The sequence below is a fragment of the Squalius cephalus genome (assembly GCF_949319135.1).
Source record: "Squalius cephalus genome assembly, chromosome: 2".
NCBI lineage: Eukaryota > Metazoa > Chordata > Actinopteri > Cypriniformes > Leuciscidae > Squalius > Squalius cephalus.
Window position 1 is genome coordinate 52847861 of NC_137123.1, and position 25433 is coordinate 52873293.

General features: G+C 36.4%; 1 protein-coding gene across 4 annotated transcripts in view; it reads left to right on the top strand.

The window, feature by feature from the left end:
- Positions 1 to 25433, top strand: part of dlc1 (DLC1 Rho GTPase activating protein) — a 126974-nt gene that overhangs the window by 40807 nt on the left and 60734 nt on the right. The window contains exon 1 of one of the 4 annotated variants that reach the window (XM_079898695.1): positions 18664 to 18922. The exons of the other annotated variants lie outside the window; for them this stretch is intronic. Coding sequence (XP_079754821.1) covers positions 18679 to 18922 — 244 coding nt within the window. The 5' untranslated portion in view covers positions 18664 to 18678. Of the gene's footprint in view, positions 1 to 18663; positions 18923 to 25433 lie in introns of those variants that run through there. 4 annotated transcript variants of the gene reach the window in all.

Below are 25433 nucleotides of genomic sequence, written 5' to 3' on the forward strand. Positions count from 1 at the left end.
ATGACTAGAGGTCACCAGGTAATACTTATCCCGTGCGAACAGGGCTTAAAAGTTGTTTCAGTTACATCAATGCTGCTATGCTCTTCACCAAACACACCATAATCTAATGTTGAGACTTTCAATTGTCATGTTAAACGTAATAGCACCAGAATAGCAGTCAGAAATTACTTTCGACATTCACTATGATAAAAAAGACAGAGATAGATAGATAGATAGATAGATAGATAGATAGATAGATAGATAGATAGATAGATAGATAGATAGATAGATAGATAGATAGATAGATAGATAGATAGATAGATAGATAGATAGATAGATAGATAGATAGATAGATAGATAGATAGATAGATAGATTTTTTTGTGCACATGCATTTGTTTACCAAGGAGACAGTAGAGTCAATGTGCTCTAGGGATAAAATGTGCGAAGAAAACAATCCACAAGTTGAAACTTAACTTGTAAACAGAAAAATCACTTGTAAATATAATATTTGTGTGCGTCATAAAGCTTTAGTGTTATGAAAATTTCCAAAAAGTATGAAAATATTATTAAAGGAGAACTCCGGTCAATTTTAACATTGAGCTCATTTTTTTTGTAAATTTGGAGTGCTGTCAGTATGAGAACAACGACAAAAAACGATGTTGCCTACACCGTGTTATCCTCTTTTTAAAATTTGCACCCTGTTGACTTAAATGGGGCAAGTTTTAAACCTGCTTTTAGCCTCTTAACATCCTTGATGTGTCATTACAAGAGCACAGGTCATGTGAGTGATTCCTTTAGAGTTAACACGGGTGAATCTGACTGCAGTAGATGTGAAAGATATGAATAAAAATGAAGTTAATTCGGCCAGCGCACATACCTGTATTTATTTCCTGTTTTCGGTCGTTTTTTTCGGTTAAAATTGACCGGAGTTCTCCTTTAAACTGTTTGTATTTAGGATACCTAAAATGCTATCCGAAAGCAGACCACTTTGTGCAATAAATAAATATAAAAATAAATAAATGCATACGTACATACATACATAAAGAAATAAACAAATACATGAATACACATACATAATTGAGATGTGGTTCAAAAGACACTGTGGTAAAAATGACTTTCAGAAATCTTCAGTGATGCATGTATATCCAAAGGTAGGTGAAGTGTGGGTGGGAAACTTCTGGTCAATCAAGTTGACCAGACACCAGACGAGCCATAAGACATCATTCTGGTTTGACCCCTGTGTCTCCCTGGAATCAATAGCAGAAAGCAACAGGAGCTGGAGACTGTCTGTCTCCATCATCTACTTACTTGTAGTGGTGTGTGTGCAATGGAGACAGGGATGAAAAGACATCGCATCATACATTTTCCAGGGTCTGGCAGATTTTGGTGGTATAGATATTATTGATATCACTAGCAAGCTCTTAATTTTGAGAGGTCCAGGATTTGTGTGTAGGCTATTTCGCGTTATGTAATGACCCCCTGTGGCTCTACGGCTTGGTATTCTGGTGTGTGATGGATGATAAAATGCAGGCCAGATTTTAGCACAATGGCCCCCTGTTTCAAAGCACATCAAAGCTTCTCTGTATCAGGCCAGGAATGTGGGGTGCACAGCCTGGTTACATCACGCAAACCTTGCCCCAAGATGAAGAGCATTCATGGTTAATTTCCGGGTTGTTATGGCGATGACTTTTGGGTCACAACACTGGAGCAAACAGTATTTATGTTGTGCAAGGAACGTGATGCCCATCTAGGCGTCACATCTTACTGTACTATCCCTTTCCAGACTGGGCTAAAACACTGAAACTCCAGCAGCAGTGATTTTGAATGTGTGTTTGCATATGTTTTGTGTGTTTGTATGAGTGAAGAAGTTCCTGTTATCTAACACAAGCTCTATGGCCATGAAAGTCTGACATTGTTACTGTAGTTTGCATTCAGGGTCGTTTTAAGGGGTATTTGGGGCACCATTGCTTTAGTGTAGACAAATGGATGTGGCTGGAGGATTTAGGTTTTTAGCCTTGTGATGGCATCTTATCTTTAGGAGACTATACGGGGTCTTCACATTTGTTCACATAAAGATAACCATAGAAGAATCCACTGGAAAGAGTATTTTATTTCAAATAGAAATCTTTGTAGAAGAAATTACTAACACAAAAAAAATGTTTGTACTATTAAAATTGTGCTCTGCTGTTTGCATTATATTCAGTATTTTGATCTAGTCTTGTATACCAAAAATGTTTTAATGGTACCTGTACCACTACTGTTGGCACACATACATGTTTCTTGGCAGGTGATGGTCTGTGAGTTGAGGATAAAGTAAAACATTACAGTTTGGCTTTTCTTTCCCATAGAAGGGCAGCAGAGGAAATGAAAAACACAGTTGGCGGTTTTGAAAGCCTTTGCTCCCTCACATTATCTTGATTGTAATCCCCGTAATGCTGATCTGGGATCAGGCCTCTGCATTCTCACTGACATCTGCCATTAATAAGTGAAACTACAAAACTGATCTCATGTCTGTGCCTATCAAGCGCAACAATAACCTCTCATTCTTTCTTATCTCCAATGAGTTCGGTACCTATAATCATGTCCGCAGAACGCCTCCCGCTCCGGCCTTTTTGCCTGTAGTTCTTTGATGTGCGTTCATCCTAGAGCATTCCTACCCCTATCGCACCCATTCCCCCCAGTCACGGCTCAGGCTCTGGGTCCAGAACAATGGGTCTATTGCTCACTTCTGATCTCTCTCTCTCACCTGCATCTGGGGTCGAGCCCCAGCTGGGTAGAGCCAGGTCAGTCCAGGTACAGGTTGGAAAGAAAGTCTCTGGGAAGAGAGGGGAGGAAAGGGGTGAACTTTTTACAAAGTGCTTGAGAAACTGTCAGTTCTGGGATTAGCCACACAAGCTTGACACTTCTTCCAACCAGTTTCCTCAAATCCATGACTGCACACACACAAGCAGCAACTACATACACATGGCCTGCATTTTCCTCCCATGCTTATCTCCTGACTTGAAAATTGCAGAGTGTGAATGAAAAATGGCTTGAGGTAGTAACGGAAGTATAAAGGTATTGTATGTAGGAATGTGCACCACTAGATATTTTCAGAAATAATGACGTTATGCCTGAACAACTGAACTAAGGAAGCCCATAGGCTGCTTTCAATAGACTGGATTTTTTAGTGGGTCGTTCCCACAAGACTCGTTCTCCTGTGTTCAAAAACCGTCTGGAGAACAACAAAATGCAGGGACCTAATTATTCGTCTATAATAAATATTATATTGCATTATATTATATACTGTATGTATTATATTAAGATTATAATAAGAAATGTTTCTTGAGCACCAAATCAGCATATTATAATGATTTGAAGGTTCATTTGACACTGAAGACTGGAGTAATGATACTGAAAATGCAGCTTTGCCATCAAAGAAATAAATTATATTTAAAAAATATATTAAAATAGAAAACTGTTCATTAAAATTGTAATATTGTATTTTTGATCAAATGAATGCAACCTTGGTGAGCATAAGACTTATTTAAAACTAAAGAAATAATAATAAAAAAAAATGTATTGAACATTATCATATTTAAAAGTATATTAATAAAACAAAATGTGATATAAATATTTAGCTGTTTGTTGTAACCTTATTGGAAAAGTTGTGTCTTGAAATTCCTCTACTTATTCTGTCTCATAATGAGCTGATTTTTGATTTTCCTCAATAGGCTACATAATAAAAAACACATCTTGTGAGACCCATCCCTAATCTGTATGTGGTTCAAGAATATGCCCAATGCAACTTCACTTTGTCATTAAGGATTTGTATTGGTATTAACATTCTTTAAGAAGATGGAATAGAGCTACAGAAATAAGTTTAATTCTTGACTGTTATTTGTATTTATTTAATATATTTAAACAATGGCTGGTTATATAATTTTGATGGACCCTTTTGAAACTTAACAACCTATAATTTAACCCTCTGATGGTCTTTTTTTATGTCTACACTCGAGTCCTTTGGGGTCTCTAGAGACCCCAGACAATAACATTTAATTTTGTAACAAGATAATAGGTTTTTTTTTTACAAATGTAATTTTATTCTGTTTGTTAATGTTTTTACTCAACATTTGTGCAGTTTTTGGAGAATTTATGATATTTTTTAAATTTCTATAAATAAATAAATAAATAAATATTTAAATAGCCTTTTTACAAAAAAACAGCATTTGATGTAAAATTCACTTTATAAAAGACCCAGATTTCTAACTTTCATTCGTAGGGATAACATGGATGATTTTAAATGGTTTAATGTAACATTTATGCCCATTTTTTGGAAAATGCAGTTTTAAAATAAAAAATAATAATTTTAACCACTAGATGGCTATAGAGCTCCAGTATATGCTATTTGCTATTAGACTACCTGAAAGATATCTTTTCACAAGTTGGATTCAGTTGGATTCATATCTAAATATTATAAAATCACAATTATAACAAAAATAAAATATTTTTGCCATTGTTTAGCATTTTTTGTACCAAAAAAACCCCCAGTTTTTTCAATAATGTTACATTATGATTGGAATCAAACCTGAACAAAATGTTATAAAGAGAAATGTTGGAGTCTTTTTTATCATTTATCAAGATTTTATCATTTATTTCAATCATTTATTTTTAATCTAATTCAAGATTCTAGACACACTCAATTGTGTGTGTGTGTGTGTGTATGTGTGTGTGTGTGTGTGTCTGTCTGAGAGATAAAGAGAGAGAGAGTGTGTGAGTACACATTGTCGATGAGCCAGTGTCACCACACCACTTTATATTTGTAGTGGGTCCGCATTTTGGATGATTTTATTTGACACATTATAGCCTTACAAATGTTCCTATGTGTGTGTATGCGCGCGCGTGTGTGTGTGTGTGTGTGTGTGTGTGTGTGTGTGTGTGTGTGTGTGTGTTTACATTTTCAATGTGTCAGTATCACCAATTTATTTTTGTGGTGGTACTGCATTTTGGATGATTTTATTTGACAAATTATAGCCTTACAAATGTTCCTGTGTGTGTGTGTGTGTGTGTGTGTGTGTGTGTGTGTGTGTGTGTGTGTGTGTGTGTGTGTGTGTGTGTGTGTGTGTGTGTGTGTGTGTTTGTGCACATTTTTCAATGTGTCAGTGTCACCAATTTAGTTTTGTGGTGGTACTGCATTTTGGATGATTTTTTATTTGACACATTATAGCCTTACAAATGTTCCTGTGTGTGTGTGTGTGTGTGTGTGTGTGTGTGTGTGTGTGTGTGTGTGTGTGTGTGTTTGTGTGTGTGTGTGTGTGTGTGCACATTTTTCAATGTGTCAGTGTCACCAATTTATTTTTGTGGTGGTACTGCATTTTGGATGATTTTATTTGACACACTATAGCCTTACAAATGTTCCTGTGTGTGTGTGTGTGTGTGTGTGTGTGTGTGTGTGTGCACATTTTTCAATGTGTCAGTGTCACCAATTTATTTTTGTGGTGGTACTGCATTTTGGATGATTTTATTTGACACACTATAGCCTTACAAATGTTCCTGTGTGTGTATGCGTGTGTGTGTGTGTGTGTGTGTGTATGCGTGTGTGTGTGTGTGTGTGCGTGTGTGTGTGTATGCGTGTGTGTGTGTGTGCACATTTTTCAATGTGTCAGTATCACCAATTTATTTTTGTGGTGGTACTGCATTTTGGATGATTTTATTTGACACATTATAGCCTTACAAATGTTCCTGTGTGTGTATGCGTGTGTGTGTGTGTGTGTGTGTGTGTGTGTGTGTGTGTGTGTGTGTGTGTGTGTGTGTGTGTTTACATTTTCAATGTGTCAGTATCACCAATTTATTTTTGTGGTGGTACTGCATTTTGGATGATTTTATTTGACAAATTATAGCCTTACAAATGTTCCTGTGTGTGTGTGTGTGTGTGTGTGTGTGTGTGTGTGTGTGTGTGTGTGTGTGTGTGTGTGCATTTTTCAATGTGTCAGTGTCACCAATTTATTTTTGTGGTGGTACTGCATTTTGGATGATTTTATTTTACAAATGATAAGAGAACAGTTTTTATAGTCTCAAAAATGTATTCCTCTATATGTGTGTGTGTGTGTTTGTGTGTGTGTGTGTGTGCGCGCTTGTTGTGAGCAAAATAATTCAGCATTGTGGATGCTTTTTGAATTGGTGGAAGTGTGCCACTTTATTTCTGTCATTTCTGTCGATGTGTTCTGCGTTGTTTCTGATTTTGATGATGAATTTTGTCTATTTTGATTGCGGGGTCTCCAGAGACCCCGAGGACCTCGAGTGTCACAAATTTTGTCACGCTAACATAAAAACAGATATCATTCCACTTTATTTATTTTTTTTGTAGATCTAGAAAGTGTTAAGAGCCGTAGAAGGTTTCATACCATTTGGACAAAGGGAACATTTTTTTTAATTTGAGCAAAAGTCATTTGCGGGTCAAAAAGACCCCGCGGACCATCAGAGGGTTAATGTCTAGGCATTCAGGAAGAAGGAATTTCATTTTCATAAATTGCTTTTAAGGGTGGATTGCTTTTAAGGGTGCTTTTAAAATATTGCTGATCACTTACAAAGCACTAAATGGTTTAGCTCCCCAGTACTTGAGCGAGCTCTTAACACATTATAGTCCTCCATGTCTATTGTGATCTCAAAATTCCGGCCAGTTGATAATATCTAGAATATCAAAATCGACTGCTGGCGGTAGATCCTTTTCCTATTCAGCACCAAAACTTTGGAACAGTCTTCCTACCATTGTCCGGGAAGCAGACACACTCTGTCAGTTCAAATCTAGACTAAAAACACATCTCTTTGACCTAGCATACACATAACACATTATAGACTTTTATAATTCAATGTTAGGCTGCATAGTTTAGGTCAGCCGGAAGCAGGAACACTCCCCATAAATCCTGATGTACTTATTACATCATAAGAAGGATGGCGTCTACGCTAATATTAGTCTCTCTGTTTTGTACAGATGGGCAGCCGGAGCGCGCTAAGGGTTTTCCTGTTAGAATGGTGTTGTGTTAGAAGCCCCTAAGTTTATAACTAATGATCTTCGCAACGGAAGTGAATCAAACAATCAAAACTAACTTTAGCTGGACAACAACTTTATCCTAGAGCTGTTGTAAAGCCTAAACAATCTGTTACGATAATTTCCTATTATATCTGTAAAGCTGCTTTGAAACAATCCATATTGTTAAAAGCGCTATATAAATGAAGGTGACTTGACTTGAATCCCTGCCGCCATTTTGAAGTGCGTTCCACTTCGTGAAGTGGACGAGGGAAGTTTATATGGACAGACCCTCGCTCCCTCGATTTTGACCGAGGGAGCAAGTCTACTTCATATGTACACTTAAGACAGCTCCATATACCACAATGCAACACGATTGTGACGTCAACGCATATTGCGTTTAATTTACCCCACCACAAATAACTCTATGATATATTATTATTATTTTCTATTTAAACAACTCAAGCACACCTTTATACATATAAAATGCTGCATTAAACAATTTCGAGTGGATTCTGAGTGATCAAGGGCTTAGCATGTTCCAATTCAGCCTATTGCAAAGGTTCCGTCAGTAGTGGGCACTCATGCAACGTAAGCAATGACGTACATCTGGGTGAACGAGATGGAGGGAAGTTAGCGTGTGAAGGGCATGACAATTTTGGACTGGAACGCAGCCCTGGTTGGGAAACATTCTGTTTCATGCTCAACTGTAATTAAAATGTATATGATCATGTTGATGTTTTATTTACTGGTGAAAGACTATCTTTGTGCTTATTGAATATAGTGGATTCAATGCAGATAAGTAACAGGAGGCATTTTGTGTTTTGTAGAAGGACTTTTCTGTATCTGTTGAATGAATATTTGTGCCAACTTTGTGGTCCTGGTTGGGATTTTGCCATATTGTGTACTACTATGAGGTTCATGGTTGGATGTAGCTACATTGGACAGTTTGATTACTGCTACAGACTTCCTTTGATGGGAAATCTATATGTTTGATGACGGTCATCTACTTCATTGGGTTTCATTTACCATCAAAGCTTAACTTACTACAACAGTGAACGTTATAAAGACTGAATCATATATTACTGGAACTTCAACCCATATACAGAATCATATATATGTATGTATGTATATATATATATATATATATATATATATATATATATATATATATATATATATATTTGTATGCTGGGTGTTTTTGTAATACTGTTTGAATGATGTTTCTTTGTTTTGAGTCTATTTTGGTGTTTATATAAAGTCACAAAAGGTGCTTACATTGCTGTTTTTATTTACTCATTGGTTTAAAATTATGTTGATGCTTATGACCTTCCCTACAAACAGATTATTAATTAGCATTTATTCAGAGTAGCACGTGTTGGTTGTAACATATATAACATTGTCCTAGTGGTTTTTGGATATTTTTATCCAAAAGTCGTACATATTGTGCTTCACAATATGGAGGGATACTCCACCGTTTTTTTCATATTACAGTTTTTTTCAATCGCTAACAAGCGCTTACCCATACTTCAGATAATTTTTTTACTTAAAAACTCTTAACACAGACTCACACCTACAAAACACAATTGGCCAAATGGTTAATTGTCTTCTCAAAAACACATTTTGTTAAATATACACTAACTCTTCATTTCAAAACAGAACACATGTTTCTCTGTGCACACACTAACTTTACCAAAACACTGGAAATCTGACTCAAAATGAAATTATTCTGTCAAAGAATAACACTTGTTTTCATTTCACAAGGTACATGCAGTCAATCAAAGTACACCAGGTTTCAAAATACTGGCTATTGTTGACATTACTAAAACTGCATAGACTTTTATGTTTCAGTTTTACAGGTATCTGCATGCAAAACATGCAATCCACCGTTTTACACTAAATTTCTTGGTTGGGAACTGTATGTCCACATGTACAGTACTGTTCACATTCATAAACATTCCAGTAAAAAGCAAATCAGTTTTTATTCCTTTACTGTTTACTACAGGAGGTACAGTAGAAAAATATCCATGAAACACACAAGAGCATTCTGAACAAAAAAACAACAGCAAAAACATTACATTTTGTCCAGGTCGACACCTTTTGGCCAGATTGAATCCTGCCTCATCTATGTGAATTCATGAGGGGCCTGGTTGGCCTCCAATTCCATAACTCTCAAAACAAAGTTTATGTAAATCATATCATCACTGTATACTATACTGTACTGTAACATATTACTGTGTAGGTTACCTACTTGCAAAGTGCAAAGCTTATAGAACTGGACATTGAATTGAATATACAGTACACTATATCTGGACATATTGTCGTTGTAGCTCCTTGACTCTCTCACTGATATATTGTTTTTGAACTGATATCATTGCAGAAGCAGAGTTTTTTTTAAAAAAACTTTCATATTGTAAAATATTAGTACAATTTGAAATAACTGATTTCTTTTTAAAAATATGTATGTCATGTGTAAAATGTAATTTACAGTATTCCTGTGATGAAAAGCTGGATTTTCAGCATCATTACAGGAAGATGCATATGGACTCGAAAAGCTTGTTTCTTCATGACATTGTTCAAAAGCAACACATTTTGCTAGCAATCAAAATCACATTTTGCTAAAATCATGAAATTTACAAAAATGGTAAAAGTTTCATGTAAATGGTAAATAAATGCAGTCCATACTGTATCTAAGGTTTGGAATATTGTTTTTGCTGTTGTGGGATGTTGTGTGTTAACATTTGTAAATACTACAAAAACACTCTATAATTTTGTTGGGAGGTATAGCTTGTCTGTTAAGAAAATTTAAGCATTATGGAAATGTGTTCACTGACTGCATATTGTGTGAAAAATACAAGAAATATGTGAATGGTATGGCCACAAAAGACTGATGCTGTGCTAATTGTGTTTAGAGTTTTGAAAATGTGAACACTGGTTGGACAAACGCTTGTTAGCGACTGAAAAAAACTGTAAACTATGTTATTCCCTTAACTAAGACGAGTTGATACATACCTCTCTCATCTCAGTGCGTGCACTTAATCGCTCTAGCGTGCGGTGACACTTTGAAAGCACTTAGCTTACCCCACTATATTCAATGGTATCTAGCAGCAATGAATTTAGAAGTTACCAAACACGTCAAGTCAAGTATATTTGTATAGCGCTTTTCACAATACAGATTGTATCAAAGCAGCTTCACTGTATTAAATTAAAATAATACAACAAGGTTTGTTTCTAGTGGAATTTATTGATTGATAAAATTAAATTAAATATCCACATCAACGTTTTCCCTATTTAAAAACAGTTACACGAGTAGTTATACGACCAAGTATGGTGACACAAAATAAAACGTGGCGCTTTTCTAAGCGGGTAAAAAGGATAACTATAATGTATGGCGGAATAGCACTTTTGGAAGTACTTCGACTCGGCGCAGTAAAAAGTCACGCCTGATCCTCTCCGCCATACATTATAGTTATCCTTTTTAACCCGCTTAGAAAAGCGCCACGTTTTAATTTGTGTCACCATACTTGGTCGTATAACTACTCGTGTAACTGTTTTTAAATAGGGAAAACGTTGATGTGTTTGGTAACTTCTAAATTCATTGCTGCTAGATACCATTGAATATACTGGGGTAAGCTAAGTGCTTTCAAAGTGTCACCGCGCGCTAGAGCGATTAAGTGAACGCACTGAGATGAGAGAGGTATGTATCAACTCGTCTTAGTTAAGGGAATAACATAGTTTAATATGAAAAAACGGTGGAGTATCCCTTTAATGTACGTCATATTCCGTAAGCATGCATGTTTAATCAATAGTCCACTTACTGGACCTATGATCTTGAGATAGTATCTTTGTCTGTATAACCCTGGGAAATTCCACTTAAGTCATCAGGTTTTCCCATCTGGATGATTAAGATATATTGCTATGGTAGCATCATTTCGAGAGGCTATAAGTATGCCTGGAAAGAGGAAGTTGTTGAGTCAGTTTCTGAGAAAAGTAATTTCCTTTTTTTTATTATTGTTAAATCTCTCGGATGGGTTTCCTCGTCTGCATAGAGGTCTTGATTATCTTGATTATTATTACCTGCATTTCCTGTCACACAGAACTGGTGTTTTGTTATCTCTAGCTTGTAACTCTATTCTCTCTCTCTATTCCTGGTTTTCATTCTTAATATCAGGTTTACTTAAAGTGATATTTCATCATTATTTACTCACCCTCAGGTTGTTCTGAACCCATACAGTATTTCTGGTTGTTGTTTTGCATTGTGTAAACAATGGCATATTCCATTAAGATATCAAGCATGTTATTTGTCTGGGGTTGTCTGCAGGGTTTTCATAAGAACATATTGCTGAACTAATATGTTAATTAATTGCATTTAAATAATTTCATTTTTGATAACACTGGTATTCACATATTTGCATATTGTTGTCTGAGGCCGATTGTTTGCAGTGGCGTGACAGAAATGTGCACCCCAGCAGTAAACAACCCAATAAATTCTGTCAAACATGAGAGGATCTATACTTAATCTATATCTATGAAAAAAACTATATATATATATATATATATATATATATATATACTGAGTCCTTATCTAGCCAGCGATTCACGTGCATTTCAATGCCAATTTTCTGAGACGGTTTCACATGAAAGAACCCAGCTGAAACAAATCAACCCTCTTCTCTGAACAGATCCTATCCTGATCTCATGTTTGTCTTCATGTCCAGAGGCAATAGTAGCATAGCATTAATGAGAGTCTGAATTGTGGAGCTAATGTGTTCTTAGGCTTGTCTGTCATGCTTATTTGATTCTAAGAACTTAATGCCCTTACAATCCTAGCCTTTTATTTCCCACACAGTTTTATTGGCTTTGAATTATTGGTAAAGAGACTTTGTGTTTGAGCAAGGGTACATTCTTGGCCACTTCATCACTTTAAATATGTCCCAAACCTCTTTCCACTGCTAACACCCCCTGCTTTTACTCTACTTCTCCACTTCCTGCTGCATCCTTTGACTCCCAGACTTCTCAGTTTTACTGCTTTGTTCCCCTATTAGAGAACCAGTAGACTGAGCTGTTCAAATTTGGGCAATGTACACTTACAATCCCTCTGCTGTTTTCCTTTTCCTTCACCTGTTTGAAGATTGTCGTTCTGTTGGAGGAGTTTTTACATCTAAGTGCTTTTTGTCCAACACAGGAAAATTATGTATTTTTTTCCACCAGTGTCATTTCACACTGGCACTAAGGGAAATTACATTACAAATACTTAAAAAAAAAAAAAAAAATGAAATCACTTCTTTCGCTTGCTACGACTAAATTCATAGCTAATATTTTTTTACTCTTTATCTACATGATGATAGTTTTAAATTGTAATATTTTTTTTTTTTAATGTATTTATGTATTTTATGTTTTTATGTATTTTACTATTTTATGATTTGATGTATGGGTCTAGGACAGTTGAAAAAATATATAAAGGCCACTTGATATTAGTGAATAAATGATAAAGGCCTGATAAAAAGTTTACAAGCCAGTTTGAATGTGACCTTCATATAACAAAAAAAGTTTTATTTTTAGTTATGTTATTTTTGATAATATGACAGTGCCATAGGTCGAAATGTTTCTGTTTCTGGGTATTTCCGTGTAGTATTGAATAACTGAGAATTATCTTTTAGGATGTCACTGGTAATTCCCATTTGTCCATTCCCAGGGTCATTCCCTGCTGTGGTAAGATATTGGCCTGCTGGACAGGAAACTGTCAGTTGTGCATTGTGAGTTGATGGGATAAGCAGCTTGTTCAGTTTTTGTAGAACAGGATATTAGCTTTTCAGATTTCTGTAAAGATCACTTTTAGCCTCATATGTGGGCCTCGAGCAATCTCTGTCCCATGACTCAACAGCACAATACTCAGCAGGGGTCTTATGATGTGACCACAGAGTTTTTTTTTTTTTTTTTTAAATGTCAGCTTTGCTTGTCTCTGTGTTTGGGTGGGGACTTTAATACTCTGTTGACTCCATAGATGTTACCTCTTGAACTTGTTCCCCATTGTTTTGTGTTTATAGGTCATTGTGTGTACAGGTAATCCTCTTTTAAGAGTATCAGCATCAGTCTGAGTATTTTGGCTGCTACACAATGTCATGATGATCCACTAGCTTTCTTTTGCTTATTATGTATCTGTCTCTCTTCATCTTAATAGCATCACCCTAATATCGTTTCTGTAACAGTGTCGTCTAGGTGTGACAGAGAGCGAAAGAAAGAGGGACACATTGATTACCCTTCTAGAGTGCTAGCCAGAGCGAGACATTTGTTCTTCTCAGATGACAACACAGGCTCCTCATTCACTAACAATGAGATGAACTTTTCATCTTATTGATGCAATCACTCCAGGAATGGAATGCTCAGAAGAGATGAATGAAAGAGATTGGATGCGTCCCAAAAACGTGTGTGTGTGTTATTTGTGTAAGTGATTGAGTACAAAACTCTGCTAGGGCGCTGAAAGTAGGACGAAGTGTTTCCAAGAAGATTGTGTTTTTCTGTTGTAAATTATATTGTGAGGTTTAAATGTGTGCATTTGTGTTCTCTTATTTGAAAAACTTGACAAATTTAGATCTTGCTCTTCATGAATTATGCTGATAACTAAAAGAAAGTTTTGTTTTTAATTAAAAAATAATAATAATATTTGTACACTTTTAAAATCTCACAATTGGGGTCCAAAAGTAACTTTTTGAAATGCTTTCAGTTGAACTAAATATATATATATATATATATATATATATATATATATATATATATATATATATATATATATATATATATATATATATATATATATATATATATATATATATATATATATATATATATATATATATATATGAAGAGTTCAGATGCAAAAGCCATCTGAAAGTGCCATCTGAAATTTTCTTCTAGAATGATCATTTTTATCAAGCTCATATATTTAAGTTCAGCAATTTCATTTAAATTACAACTAATAGGTTATTTTCATTGCCATTTAAGTGAAATTGCTGAACTTAAATATACGAGCTTGATAAAAATTATCATTCTAGAAGAAAATTTCAGATGGCACTTAGAGGCCTTTGCATCTGAACTCTTCATATACAGTGCAATGCATAAGTTAATACACCCATGCTAAAGTTGATTAAAAAGAGGAATAAAAAATCATATTTTGGAAATTGAACTTAATGCCTTAATTTAAAAAAATGGGAAAAATCCAACCTTTTAGGACACCAATTTTCTTTGTGAATGAATAATGTATCGTAAATAAATAAATGTTCTTCCTTAAAATACATGGTGCATAAGTGTGTACACCCCTATGTTAAATTCCCATAGAGGCAGGCTGATTTTTGTTTTTAAGTATTTTTTTTTTATTAATTTTTAGGATACTATGCATCCTGATAAAGTTCCCTTGGCCTTTGGAATTAAAATATCCCCACATCATCACATAGCATTCACCATACCATGGTGGGCATGGTTTTATTTCAGTTAGCCTAAAAGCTAGTTTGATTTGCATTGAGAGATGATCTTATGGAAAGTACTCCATGCCATTCTCTAGGTATGGTGAAGGCTATGTGATGATGTGGGGCTATTTTAATTCCAAAGGCCAAGGGAACTTTATCAGAAAGAAAATTGGTGTCCTAAAAGGTTGGATTTTTCCTAATTTTTTTTAATTAAGGCATTAAGTTCAATTTCCAAAATATGATTTTTTATTCCTCTTTTTAGTCAACTTTAGCATGGGTGTATTCACTTATGCATTGCACTGTATGTATATTTTTTATAAACAAAATAAATATTTTGTGCCTAGTTTAGACATTTAAAATTGAGTTATTTTTACCTCTTGTATGTTTGTAGAAAGAAAAAATTGCTTACCACATACCACGGCTTAAAAAATAGAAACATATTTAGGCTATTTCATGTTCTCACCACAGGTGACGCTTCATCAGACAATTTTCTTTTTGTTGAGCACCCTCATTGAGCTTTTTGCCCATTAGATGTACAGACTTTGTGTTAAACCTATTGTATCTTTGCAACAAACTTTAAAAATTTGATTACACATTTGCTTTACTTAATTTACTGGGGTGCGTTCTCCAAAACCACCTTAACGCTACGTCGTTCTTAAGTTGTACCTTAAGAAGTACCTTATCGTTAATACGTGGTTTCCGAAACCTTCTTAGTTAAGTATACCTTCTGTAAGTCATACGTTCGTAAGGTTGGTCTGGAGCGCTCTTAGCTATACCTTAAGTTATCGCTGCTGACGGTTCATACCGCTAGTGGCCACCACTACGCAAAAAGCTTTTTTACATCGCAGTTTAATTACGCATAGAAAATTTTATATGAACATTTAATATAAAATCTGATTTAGTATTAAAATTACGTTTTTACTTTACTTTAAAATTTTACACATAAAATACTTAAGTTGTTATAGCCTACACCCAGTGTATGGAAGTGTTTTCATTAATAAAGTTTCCATACAATAATGGTTGTTAGCTTTTTTAATTACTATCCTAAGGCACATCAGCTGGCGAACCATTTGACAGAAAAGGCTTAGGAGTCTATATAAAGAAAGATGAGTTTACACAAACTGTATAGCTATGGCAGCGAGACAGCGAGTACTTGTTTTAAATCAAAGACGGCGCCGTCCGCGGAGCCAGTTAGTGTATGTCAACTACATGGCTGGTGGATAATCAGCATACGTTGTGGAGAACATTAACACACTTATGGCCGTGAGGGTTTGGGATTGCACACTTGCTAAATTATAAACACATACTCATATTTATTTCTGCATGTACATATTTCAATAAGCCCCGATAAATGCAGTTTGTACTATTTCTAAAACGCTTCTTTATAAAGAACATTGTTTTCTCAATACTTTACCTATACCGCTGTGAAGGAAAGAGCGCACAATCGATCATCGAGGCATCGATATCAACCTATTCAGCGCCTCCACCATGGACAGCGCCTGCTAAGGTCGAACTTAAGAAGGTTTACCTTAAGCAACATCCTAAGGTATAGTTCGGAGAACACACGTAGGAAAGGTATACCTGTAGTTAAGGTGTACCTTTTGAGTCTTCGTAGCGCGCTAAGAGACAACGTTATCGGAGAACGCACCCCTGGTCATTTCTAGCAATTAAAGGGATAGTTCTCCCAAAAAAGAAAATTCTGTCAATAATCACTCACCCTCATGTTGTTCCAACCCCGTGAGACTTTCATTCATCTTCGGAACACAAATTACGATATTTTTGATGAAATCTGAATCTTAATCACGTAGTGTAACAACGCAGCGCTTCTGTGTTGTACGTCACACGCATCACACACATGACCAGCGTCGGCCAATAGTGAGCCTGCGTGGTGACGTACAACCCAGAAGCGCTTTGCTGTTATACATGAATTCATTCAGACCCACACAGACGAAAATTAATAGTTGAATAAAGTCATTATTTTTGTTTGTTTTTTGCGCGCAAAAAGTATTCTCATCGCTTGATAAACTTGTGGTTGAGCCACTGTAGTGACTTGGACTATTTTAAATATGTCTTTAATAACTTTTCTGGGCCGGCAAGTTTTGATCCCATAGAAGCCTATGGAGGGGTGAGCCAGCCCTCAGATTTCATCAAAAATATATCAATTTGTGTTCCGAAGATGAAAGAAAGCCTTAGGGGTTGGAACAACATGAAGGGTGAGTGATTACTGACAGAATTTTCATTTTTGGCAATTAAACTATTTTAGAAATGTTGTTATTTATTTTACACCATGGTGCTGTGTGCAAGCTTTAATGATTGAATCGTCTAGATTTTTGAGTGGAAAAGAGAGGAAGAAATTAAGCTTATCTCCTCTAGCTTTTCCTCAGAGGTCATAAAGTAAATTAGCAGCTGTGTGTGTGTGTGTGTGTGTGTGTGTGTGTGTGTGTGTGTGTGTGTGTGTGTGTGTGTGTGTGTGTGTGTGTGTGTGTGTGTGTGGTGTGCTATTATTAAGCATCCATTGTAGTGTGACTCTTAGCTGGCCAATTAGCCCTCATTGCTCGCTTCAGTGGTGCATCACTGGGAATGCAAAAGCACTAATCCCAAATTTACATCCTTTTGCCAAAGTATTCTAAACACACAGTTGCTACTATTATCTTCAATTATCAACTCTCTTTGAATGCTCATAAACCCAGTCATTTCACACCCCAACACACACACAAACACACACACACACACACACACACACACACACACACACACACACACACACACACACACACACACACACACACACACACACAGATTACATGCCTTCTGCTAGTGTTAAAAAAATACTGTTGTTAAGTATGATTCATTTGTGTGAATCAATTCAAACTGTCCATTTCATTGTTGACAAAACAGAGGTTTGAAGTGATTCACTCAAAAATCTTCACAAATATTTATTAGTAAAATATAGGTGAATATTGCTTTTGTATGTTTATGTTCAATGTTTGAAATTTGAAATATTAAAAGATTAATCAATATTGAATGTAGCCTCTGTGGAGTGAAACAGAGTTTGTGTTTTTTAACAGTATTTTGCTGAGCACTGTTATATTTAATGGAAAATTGGACTGTTTTAATTATTTTGACATTGTAAACTTAATTATTAAACTATAAAAGATAAGTTACCATAAATCATACGTATTCCATGAAGAATACATTGTGTAAATTGTGAACAGAGAGGCAGAGTGAATGAGTACATGAATGTGAACTCAAATAATTAAACCTGCAAATTATGTCTCTGTATATTATATTATATTTGTTTTATTGTGTTTACTGCTACAACAGCATAAGTTATTTTCCTGTGTCCAAAGGGCACGTGCATCTACTAACAGTTCAGCCATGCAAAACAACATCTATTGTTTGGCGGGCTTAATCCGGTTCATTTACATATTACTGTTACATAACTAAGAACTTCCAGTTGGTGCCTGGTAGTGCACTCTAGCTTAGAGAAGTGTGTAGATTTACCTAAATTAACAAAAATGTAATCAGATGTTAGCTAAACCAGACAAATCCATAAAATTTTGTTTCATAAATGTTTTTTATTCCTAATATAATGCAGTGATATTTCTAAACGATTGTATTCTACTGCAATTATATTGTAACTATCGGTTTTATATGAAAAACAAAACTAGCTTGATTAGCTTTATACGGGTCTATGTTGTGTCCTCATTTAGATGGAAAAGATGTGATGCATTGAATATATAAATGTATTGTGCTTTAGAGCAGGAAATTGTTTCCTATCTTTAATGTACCTCAAAGCTAGGAAACAAATGTGGGTTGGTTCTTGTCAATGTGCAACACCTGCTGCTTTTTGGTTGCATGTGTAATCTTAGCGTAGGACGATTGTTTGTGGCTTCCTCTCATGTAAGAGTACATGCTCGCTCAAGCAGAATGAATGAATGCGCTAAGATGAATTCAGATGACGCACATTTTGCCTCCATCAGTACAGCCACTTAGATGTTTCCGAATGCAAACTGACAACATGAAGACAAGTAGCAGCTTGAAGGACACACAAAGAGAGTGAGCGAGAGCACTTAAATTACACAAATGTGGCTTTTTGAAAATTCACATTGCGGAGGCACTGAGGCCTGAGTCTGAAAGCACTCTGTCCTACACACACACAAACACACACACACACACAGACAGTAGCGCAGGACTGAATGTGAGAGCATTGCAGTGGGAACTCCCTAATGCACACTGCAGCACCGCACGCAGAACCGGACATAGAAAATGGACTGAGTAGAGAACGACAGACCCGGGAGAGGGGTGAAGGAGGACGAGGACGAGGATTCAGAACCGAAAGTGCACAGGAGAAGATGTCGAGGTCCATGCGACTGCTGCTTATGCAGAGATCTTTGAGTGAACACATCAGATACTCCACCTTTAGGGCTCTGGATCTGTTTAATGGAAACACACGAGACCAGAGGCTGACAGGTGAGTGTGAGTGGATGTGGATGTGCGAATGTGGAGGGAGTATTCTCCGGACATATTCTAAGGACGAACATGGCCTCGTTGTGATGCTAGAAGTGGTGGACGTGTATTTGACCTTACAAAAACATAGTGATGGTACCATTGTATAGTGACAGTATCAGATAAGGGACTCTAATTTATGTACCATTGTACTGAATGATTACTGTATTCATGTAGCATGATACCTATGGTATTACTATGTTTCCAAAAAACAAACAAAAACAAAAAAACATGGTTTTGCTTTGAAAATGTGTGGTCCCACTTTATATTAAGCATAAAGCAACTGCTATGAACTAACATTTAAGTTGATTGTTTGATGCAATGCTCTTACTGTGTGCTCTTACTGTCATTACATCTAAATTACTATTTCCTTACATGTTAACCCACCATTAATCCTAAGTCATACCACTGACCTGTCCCTAACCTTACCTGTATCCCACCTCAATAGCAACTAAATTGTTTGGCAATACAACGTGAATACAATACGTTTATTGTATCTTACACCTTTTTTTATGTAAGCACAGTAGTTTAGCATCATTGAAATGTGATGTCATGACTTAAAAGGGGTTTGCTAGGTAGCCTACTTGAATCCTTTCTTGGGTCGTAGTGCATTTTTTAGTTATCTCTTATCCATAAAGTACTGATATTTTGACACCTGATAGTCAGTAATGAACTCTAGAGAAGACAGGAAATGCTGTGTCATTACTGAAGTGTTTTAAAGATGGCTGACTATTAGTGCCGGGAAATCATAAGTGATTTATTGTGTGTGAGAGCATGATAGGGATGGAGAGAGATGGATTAACTTTTTTATGTGCATCTAAGGTTTGGTCTATAGTGCTTCTCCAAGACTTAGTCTGCTAGAATGCATGCACTTCACTTTCTCATGAATTAAATATGTCAGACAGTGAGCCATCATTGAGTAAGGCAGGCTATTCATGGCTATTTCAGCAAAAAAAAGAAAGAAGGAAACTTCAAGACAATCTTGAAACCCACCCTGGATGCAGAAAACACTAAAATTTTCATGACCAGTAGCAATGTGGTCTAATGGTTTATTTAATAGTGTGGGCTTACAACCCATCCATGGATATGGGTTTATTTTGTGTGTGGACATGTCTGTGCAACCGATCATGTCAACTTCATTTTAACAAACAAAATCTTTTTTTTTTTTTTTTTTTTTTAAGAGGTCAACAAATTATAATTATTTTGTTGCTGTTGTTGTTAAATTTCTAGTGTAGTTTAAAAATTTAACTTCACAGGTTTTCTTTCCCAAAAATAAGCTAATATTGGATTTTTGAAATTAATTTTCCTTTTAAAAATTAATCGACAAATGGTCACTGAGATTAGCCCATGCCACATCCAATTCAATGACAATTAAAGGCAATTTTTTTTTATAAACAATTTTTGTTATACTGGTTGAAACTCTCTTCACATCCTGATAGCAATCAATAATAGAAGTGGTCTAAATATTACAAATCTTCTGTGGAAGTCTAAGGACCAAAAAATGTTCGTCCAATTATTGCATTTTGATGTACTACCTGCAGGTCAACATATGTTCCCTGTTTTCCATTTTATTTGCGAGTGATAAAACCTGGAGGATGTGTTCATGTGCTGGGGTATCTGTACAGAACGTTCAGAGCTGCCTAGCTGAGCTAATAGTGCTGAGCAAACACAAACACACTCAAACGGTAGCCAGCATCTGAGAAAAAGTGTTAGCTTTAATAAGCTGTGTGGGTGATAAATAACTTTATAGCTGAGGTGTGGGTCATATCTTTTTAGGTTAGCAGAATTCCCTTCCCTCCCTTCGCAGGGAGTTTGATTGACAAGCGATCTGACCAATCATAATCCGCCGAATCCTCCATTTTTGTCCGAGAGTTAGTAGTTGGAGAATTTGAACTTGAAAAACGGTGTGTATTGACGTCTTTCCACGGTTGAAACTACATTCCTTCTTATGTTCATTCATGTTTATTTAATGCTATAAATTAACTTGAAGGAAGTGATGATCGGTTCACGAGCAGCTTTAACTGAGGCTCTACAGCGATCTGTCAGACACATTGGAGAGCAACAAAACGGTATTTATTGTTTACATTTCTTTAACAGATGACCAAATTTGAAAGGTGAGACATTGTTTCATATCAAAAGTAACCTGTATATATATATACACTCACCTAAAGGATTATTAGGAACACCTGTTCAATTTCTCATTAATGCAATTATCTAATCAACCAATCACATGGCAGTTGCTTCAATGCATTTAGGGGTGTGGTCCTGGTCAAGACAATCTCCTGAACTCCAAACTGAATGTCAGAATGGGAAAGAAAGGTGATTTAAAGGGTACATAACATGCACAGTTTCACCTAATCTCATGTTAATCTTGAGTACCTATAGAGTAGTAGTGCATCCTTAATATCTCAAAAAAGTGTTTAGTTTTATTAAATTTATAAAAGAAAAATACAGCTTTCCGATTCTCTCCGGAAAAAGCCGAGGTCCTGGAGGCGGAGCTATAGAGTCAAGCGGTAGTGCTTGATTTCCAGCAAAAGACAGAAATCTGATCCAGTTGTACTTACATGAATGGGGTCTTTTATCACTGGGACCACTCCACGTTTTAATAGCAAACGATTTGCAAATCCAGCGTCGACCTGAGCCTTGCTAATAAAACATTCGTCACTGAAATGGCCAGAACACACAACCGCACTTCCTACACTCCGTTGCTGCCCCGGAAAAACAAACGGCATCCACTGTTCCTGTAACACTGGGTTCTTTGGAAAGCTGGACACAGTAAGCTTTCCCTCACAGCCAAAAACACACTTTTTTGGAGACATTCTTGAACAAATCCTATGCAGCGCTGGCTGCCGATGATTTCCTGTTGAAGCGCGTTGATGTGCGTGGTCTCGTTCTCCTCTGGTCGACGTGCGCGCGGGCGCGCTTTTCCGAGAGAAATGCTCATATAAGGAGTTCCACTCTTATCTACGTCATTAGATCTACGATAAAAAAAAAACCAGCCGAAACTTGTACCAACCCGGAAGTAAGATTTTCAGCACAGAAATTCTCTGTTATTCGTCCAAAATATTTTTTTAAAACTTTGCCCATGTTTAACATGAGAATCCATCTCTTTAACACTGTAAACAACTCTGAATACATGAAACACCATGGTACCCCCCCTTTAAGCAATTTTGAGCGTGGCATGGTTGTTGGTGCCAGACAGGCCGGTCTGAGTATTTCACAATCTGCTCAGTTACTGGGATTTTCACGCACAACCATTTCTAGGGTTTACAAAGAATGGTGTGAAAAGGGAAAAACATCCAGTATGCGGCAGTGCTGTGGGCGAAAATGCCTTGTTGATGCTAGAGGTCAGAGGAGAATGGGCTGACTGATTCAAGCTGATAGAAGAGCAACTTTGACTGAAATAACCACTCGTTACAACCGAGGTATGCAGCAAAGCATTTGTGAAGCCACAACACGCACAACCTTGAGGCGGATGGGCTACAACAGCAGAAGACCCCACCGGGTACCACTCATCCCCACTACAATTAGGAAAAAGAGGCTACAATTTGCACGAGCTCACCAAAATTGGACAGTTGAAGACTGGAAAAATGTTGCCTGGTCCGATGAGTCTCGATTTCTGTTGAGACATTCAGATGGTAGAGTCAGAATTTGGCGTAAACAGAATGAGAACATGGATCCATCATGCCTTGTTACCACTGTGCAGGCTGGTGGTGGTAGTGTAATGGTTCTTGGCACACTTTAGGCCCCTTAGTGCCAATTGGGCATCGTTTAAATGCCACGGCCTACCTGAGCATTGTTTCTGACCATGTCCATCCCTTTATGACCACCATGTACCCATCCTCTGATGGCTACTTCCAGCAGGATAATGCACCATGTCACAAAGCTTGAATCATTTCAAATTGGTTTCTTGAACATGACAATGAGTTCACTGTACTAAAATGGCCCCCACAGTCACCAGATCTCAACCCAATAGAGCATCTTTGGGATGTGGTGGAACGGGAGCTTCGTGCAAATCTCCATCAACTGCAAGATGCTATCCTATCAATATGGGCCAACATTTCTAAAGAATGCTTTCAGCACCTTGTTGAATCAATGCCATGTAGAATTAAGGCAGTTCTGAAGGCGAAAGGGGGTCAAACACAGTATTAGTATGGTGTTCCTAATAATCCTTTAGGTGAGTGTATATATATATAAAAATGTAAATTTTAAAAATAAAACACAAAAAAAAAAAAAAAAAAATGGTGGAAAGTCGAATAAAATAAATATATTTTATTATTATGTTTTATGGCAGATGATCGATAAATGGTGCATGTATAATTCATTTAGCAAATTAATTCACGTCATGAAACATCACGTCATGAAATTATTCATGAGTAAAGCTGGCACATCTTTTATTATGTGTCCTCCCCTCGTCAGACTGTTCTTACTCCTCTACTTCTAAGTGTTTGTTTTTCCATCACCTCACTGTCTTTCATAAATCACCCTCGCTGACCTTCCTCTTTCAGCAAATCTCCCCATATTAGTCATAAACCAGCCAGGGCCTCTCTTGAAGTCCTCTTTCTCCAGCTTTGGAGGACCTAAGGGTGTGGATTCCGGGTCAGAGGCCTACCTTCTCCCCTCTTTTCTCCAGAAGCAGTGGACAGGTCCGGGGTGATGGATGTTAGCCTTCCCCTGCCCTTTTTTCACAGAGTGTGAAGGTATCTTTCCCTAGCCTCAGTACCCGGAGATGAAAGAGAGGTGGGTCACAGCAGCCCATAAAGCTTTTCTCGTTCTTTTCTCCTTGTCATCTATTCTTTTCTCCTTTTCTTCCTCTTGACATCAAACCATTGCCATCTTCCCTCTTTCCAAGCAAAGGCGAAAATGTTGTGGCTTCAGTAAGCAGGATGTTTGTAATTAAATAATAATATCGGAAATGACTGTATAACAGAGTGTGGGTGTTGACATGGTCATGAACTGCGTATATGAGCATATGAGTGTGTGTAAACAAGCAGAGCATATAGTCATAAAGTCTGAAGAGATTTACATTCCTCACATGCAGACTGCGAAAATAAGATGTTTTTTTTAAAGGTGCAGTGTCTAATTTCTGGACCACTAGTGGCACCAAATTCATTTGTTGAGCAACAAGAAACTGCAACAAGTTTTTTTTTTTACAATTGAAAATGCTACAACAAAAAATTGGAAAACACTTTAAAAACTATGAATGGGTTCTTAATTAGAACTTTATACATTACATACAACAAAATGCCTTGCAGTGGTATTTTTGTATTATTTCTTTAGTATTCTAGTATTTATTCATATTTTGAAGTAGCTTTTCATTTAATATTTTCAGGTTTCCTTTTCATTTTAGTTTTTATTAGTTTTAATTATATCTCTATTTAGTTTTAGTTTTATTTCAGGTTAATTTTTCATAATTTTAGTACTATTAATTTCTTATTTAGTTAGTTTCTTAACTAGTTAGTTGCCACGGTAATATTTCTCATTTCTAAAGTTTTTCATCTTATATTTATTTTAGCTTTATTTCAGTTGACAAAAGTAGTTCTAATCAGTTTATTTTTTAGTTAGCAGTAACAACACTGATGCCTTACCCCATTATATGTTGAATTTTGGTGCTACTTGCCAAAATTGGATGGATGTTGGTGTGCTGGTGTCCCTATACCAGACATCATAACTAGCTTAAATATTAAGACTACCATAAGTCCATAGTGAATGACCATCATCACTTTTTGCTAGTGAACAACCTGACTAGACCAAAGCCTACTAGTAGTAAGCAGCAAAAAGCAGTTTTGGATTAGCATGAAAATTCATCCTCATTTGCTCAGGACTCTACGAGATATTAGTATGATTTTCTCAACTTGCTTTCTCCACTGACAGATTTTAACTGGATTAGCTGAAGCGTTTAGCGTCATAACCCAGCAGGCTAACGGCTGATGAAAGTTCAGATTGCCTTCAGGTCAGAGGTCACCCGCGCAGCTGCAGAGTTCAGTTTACGTAATGTCAGCCTTCCAGGCGACCAGAGGACAAACTGTGTAATCGAGGGTCTTAGCGCGTAGCTGCTAATGGAATTACATAATTTCTAAACGGCTTTGTCTGACATTAATCATTAAAGGAATCTTGTGAATAGGAGCTAGGACACGTTTTCCATTACAAGACTGAACAAACCCATGGGGACAGATAAATAAAAGCAAAAATAATTCTAAAAGAGATTCTTTATTCATAAATGTGGATCATAATTTCAATGTGTACTCTAAATCATATCACTTTGAGACATTTAAAATCAGATGAGTAGAAGTACATTTTGAACATCACGAAGTGAATAAAAAAATTATTTGGCCTGTGATTTGACAACTGTTTTAAAAATGATATAGGACTACAAATAAGTATCTTGTTAAGTCACATATATTTCTATATCTCTTTATTCAACACGGATGCAGCTTCACATTAATAAACAGGAAAACAACATTGTTGATGTAAA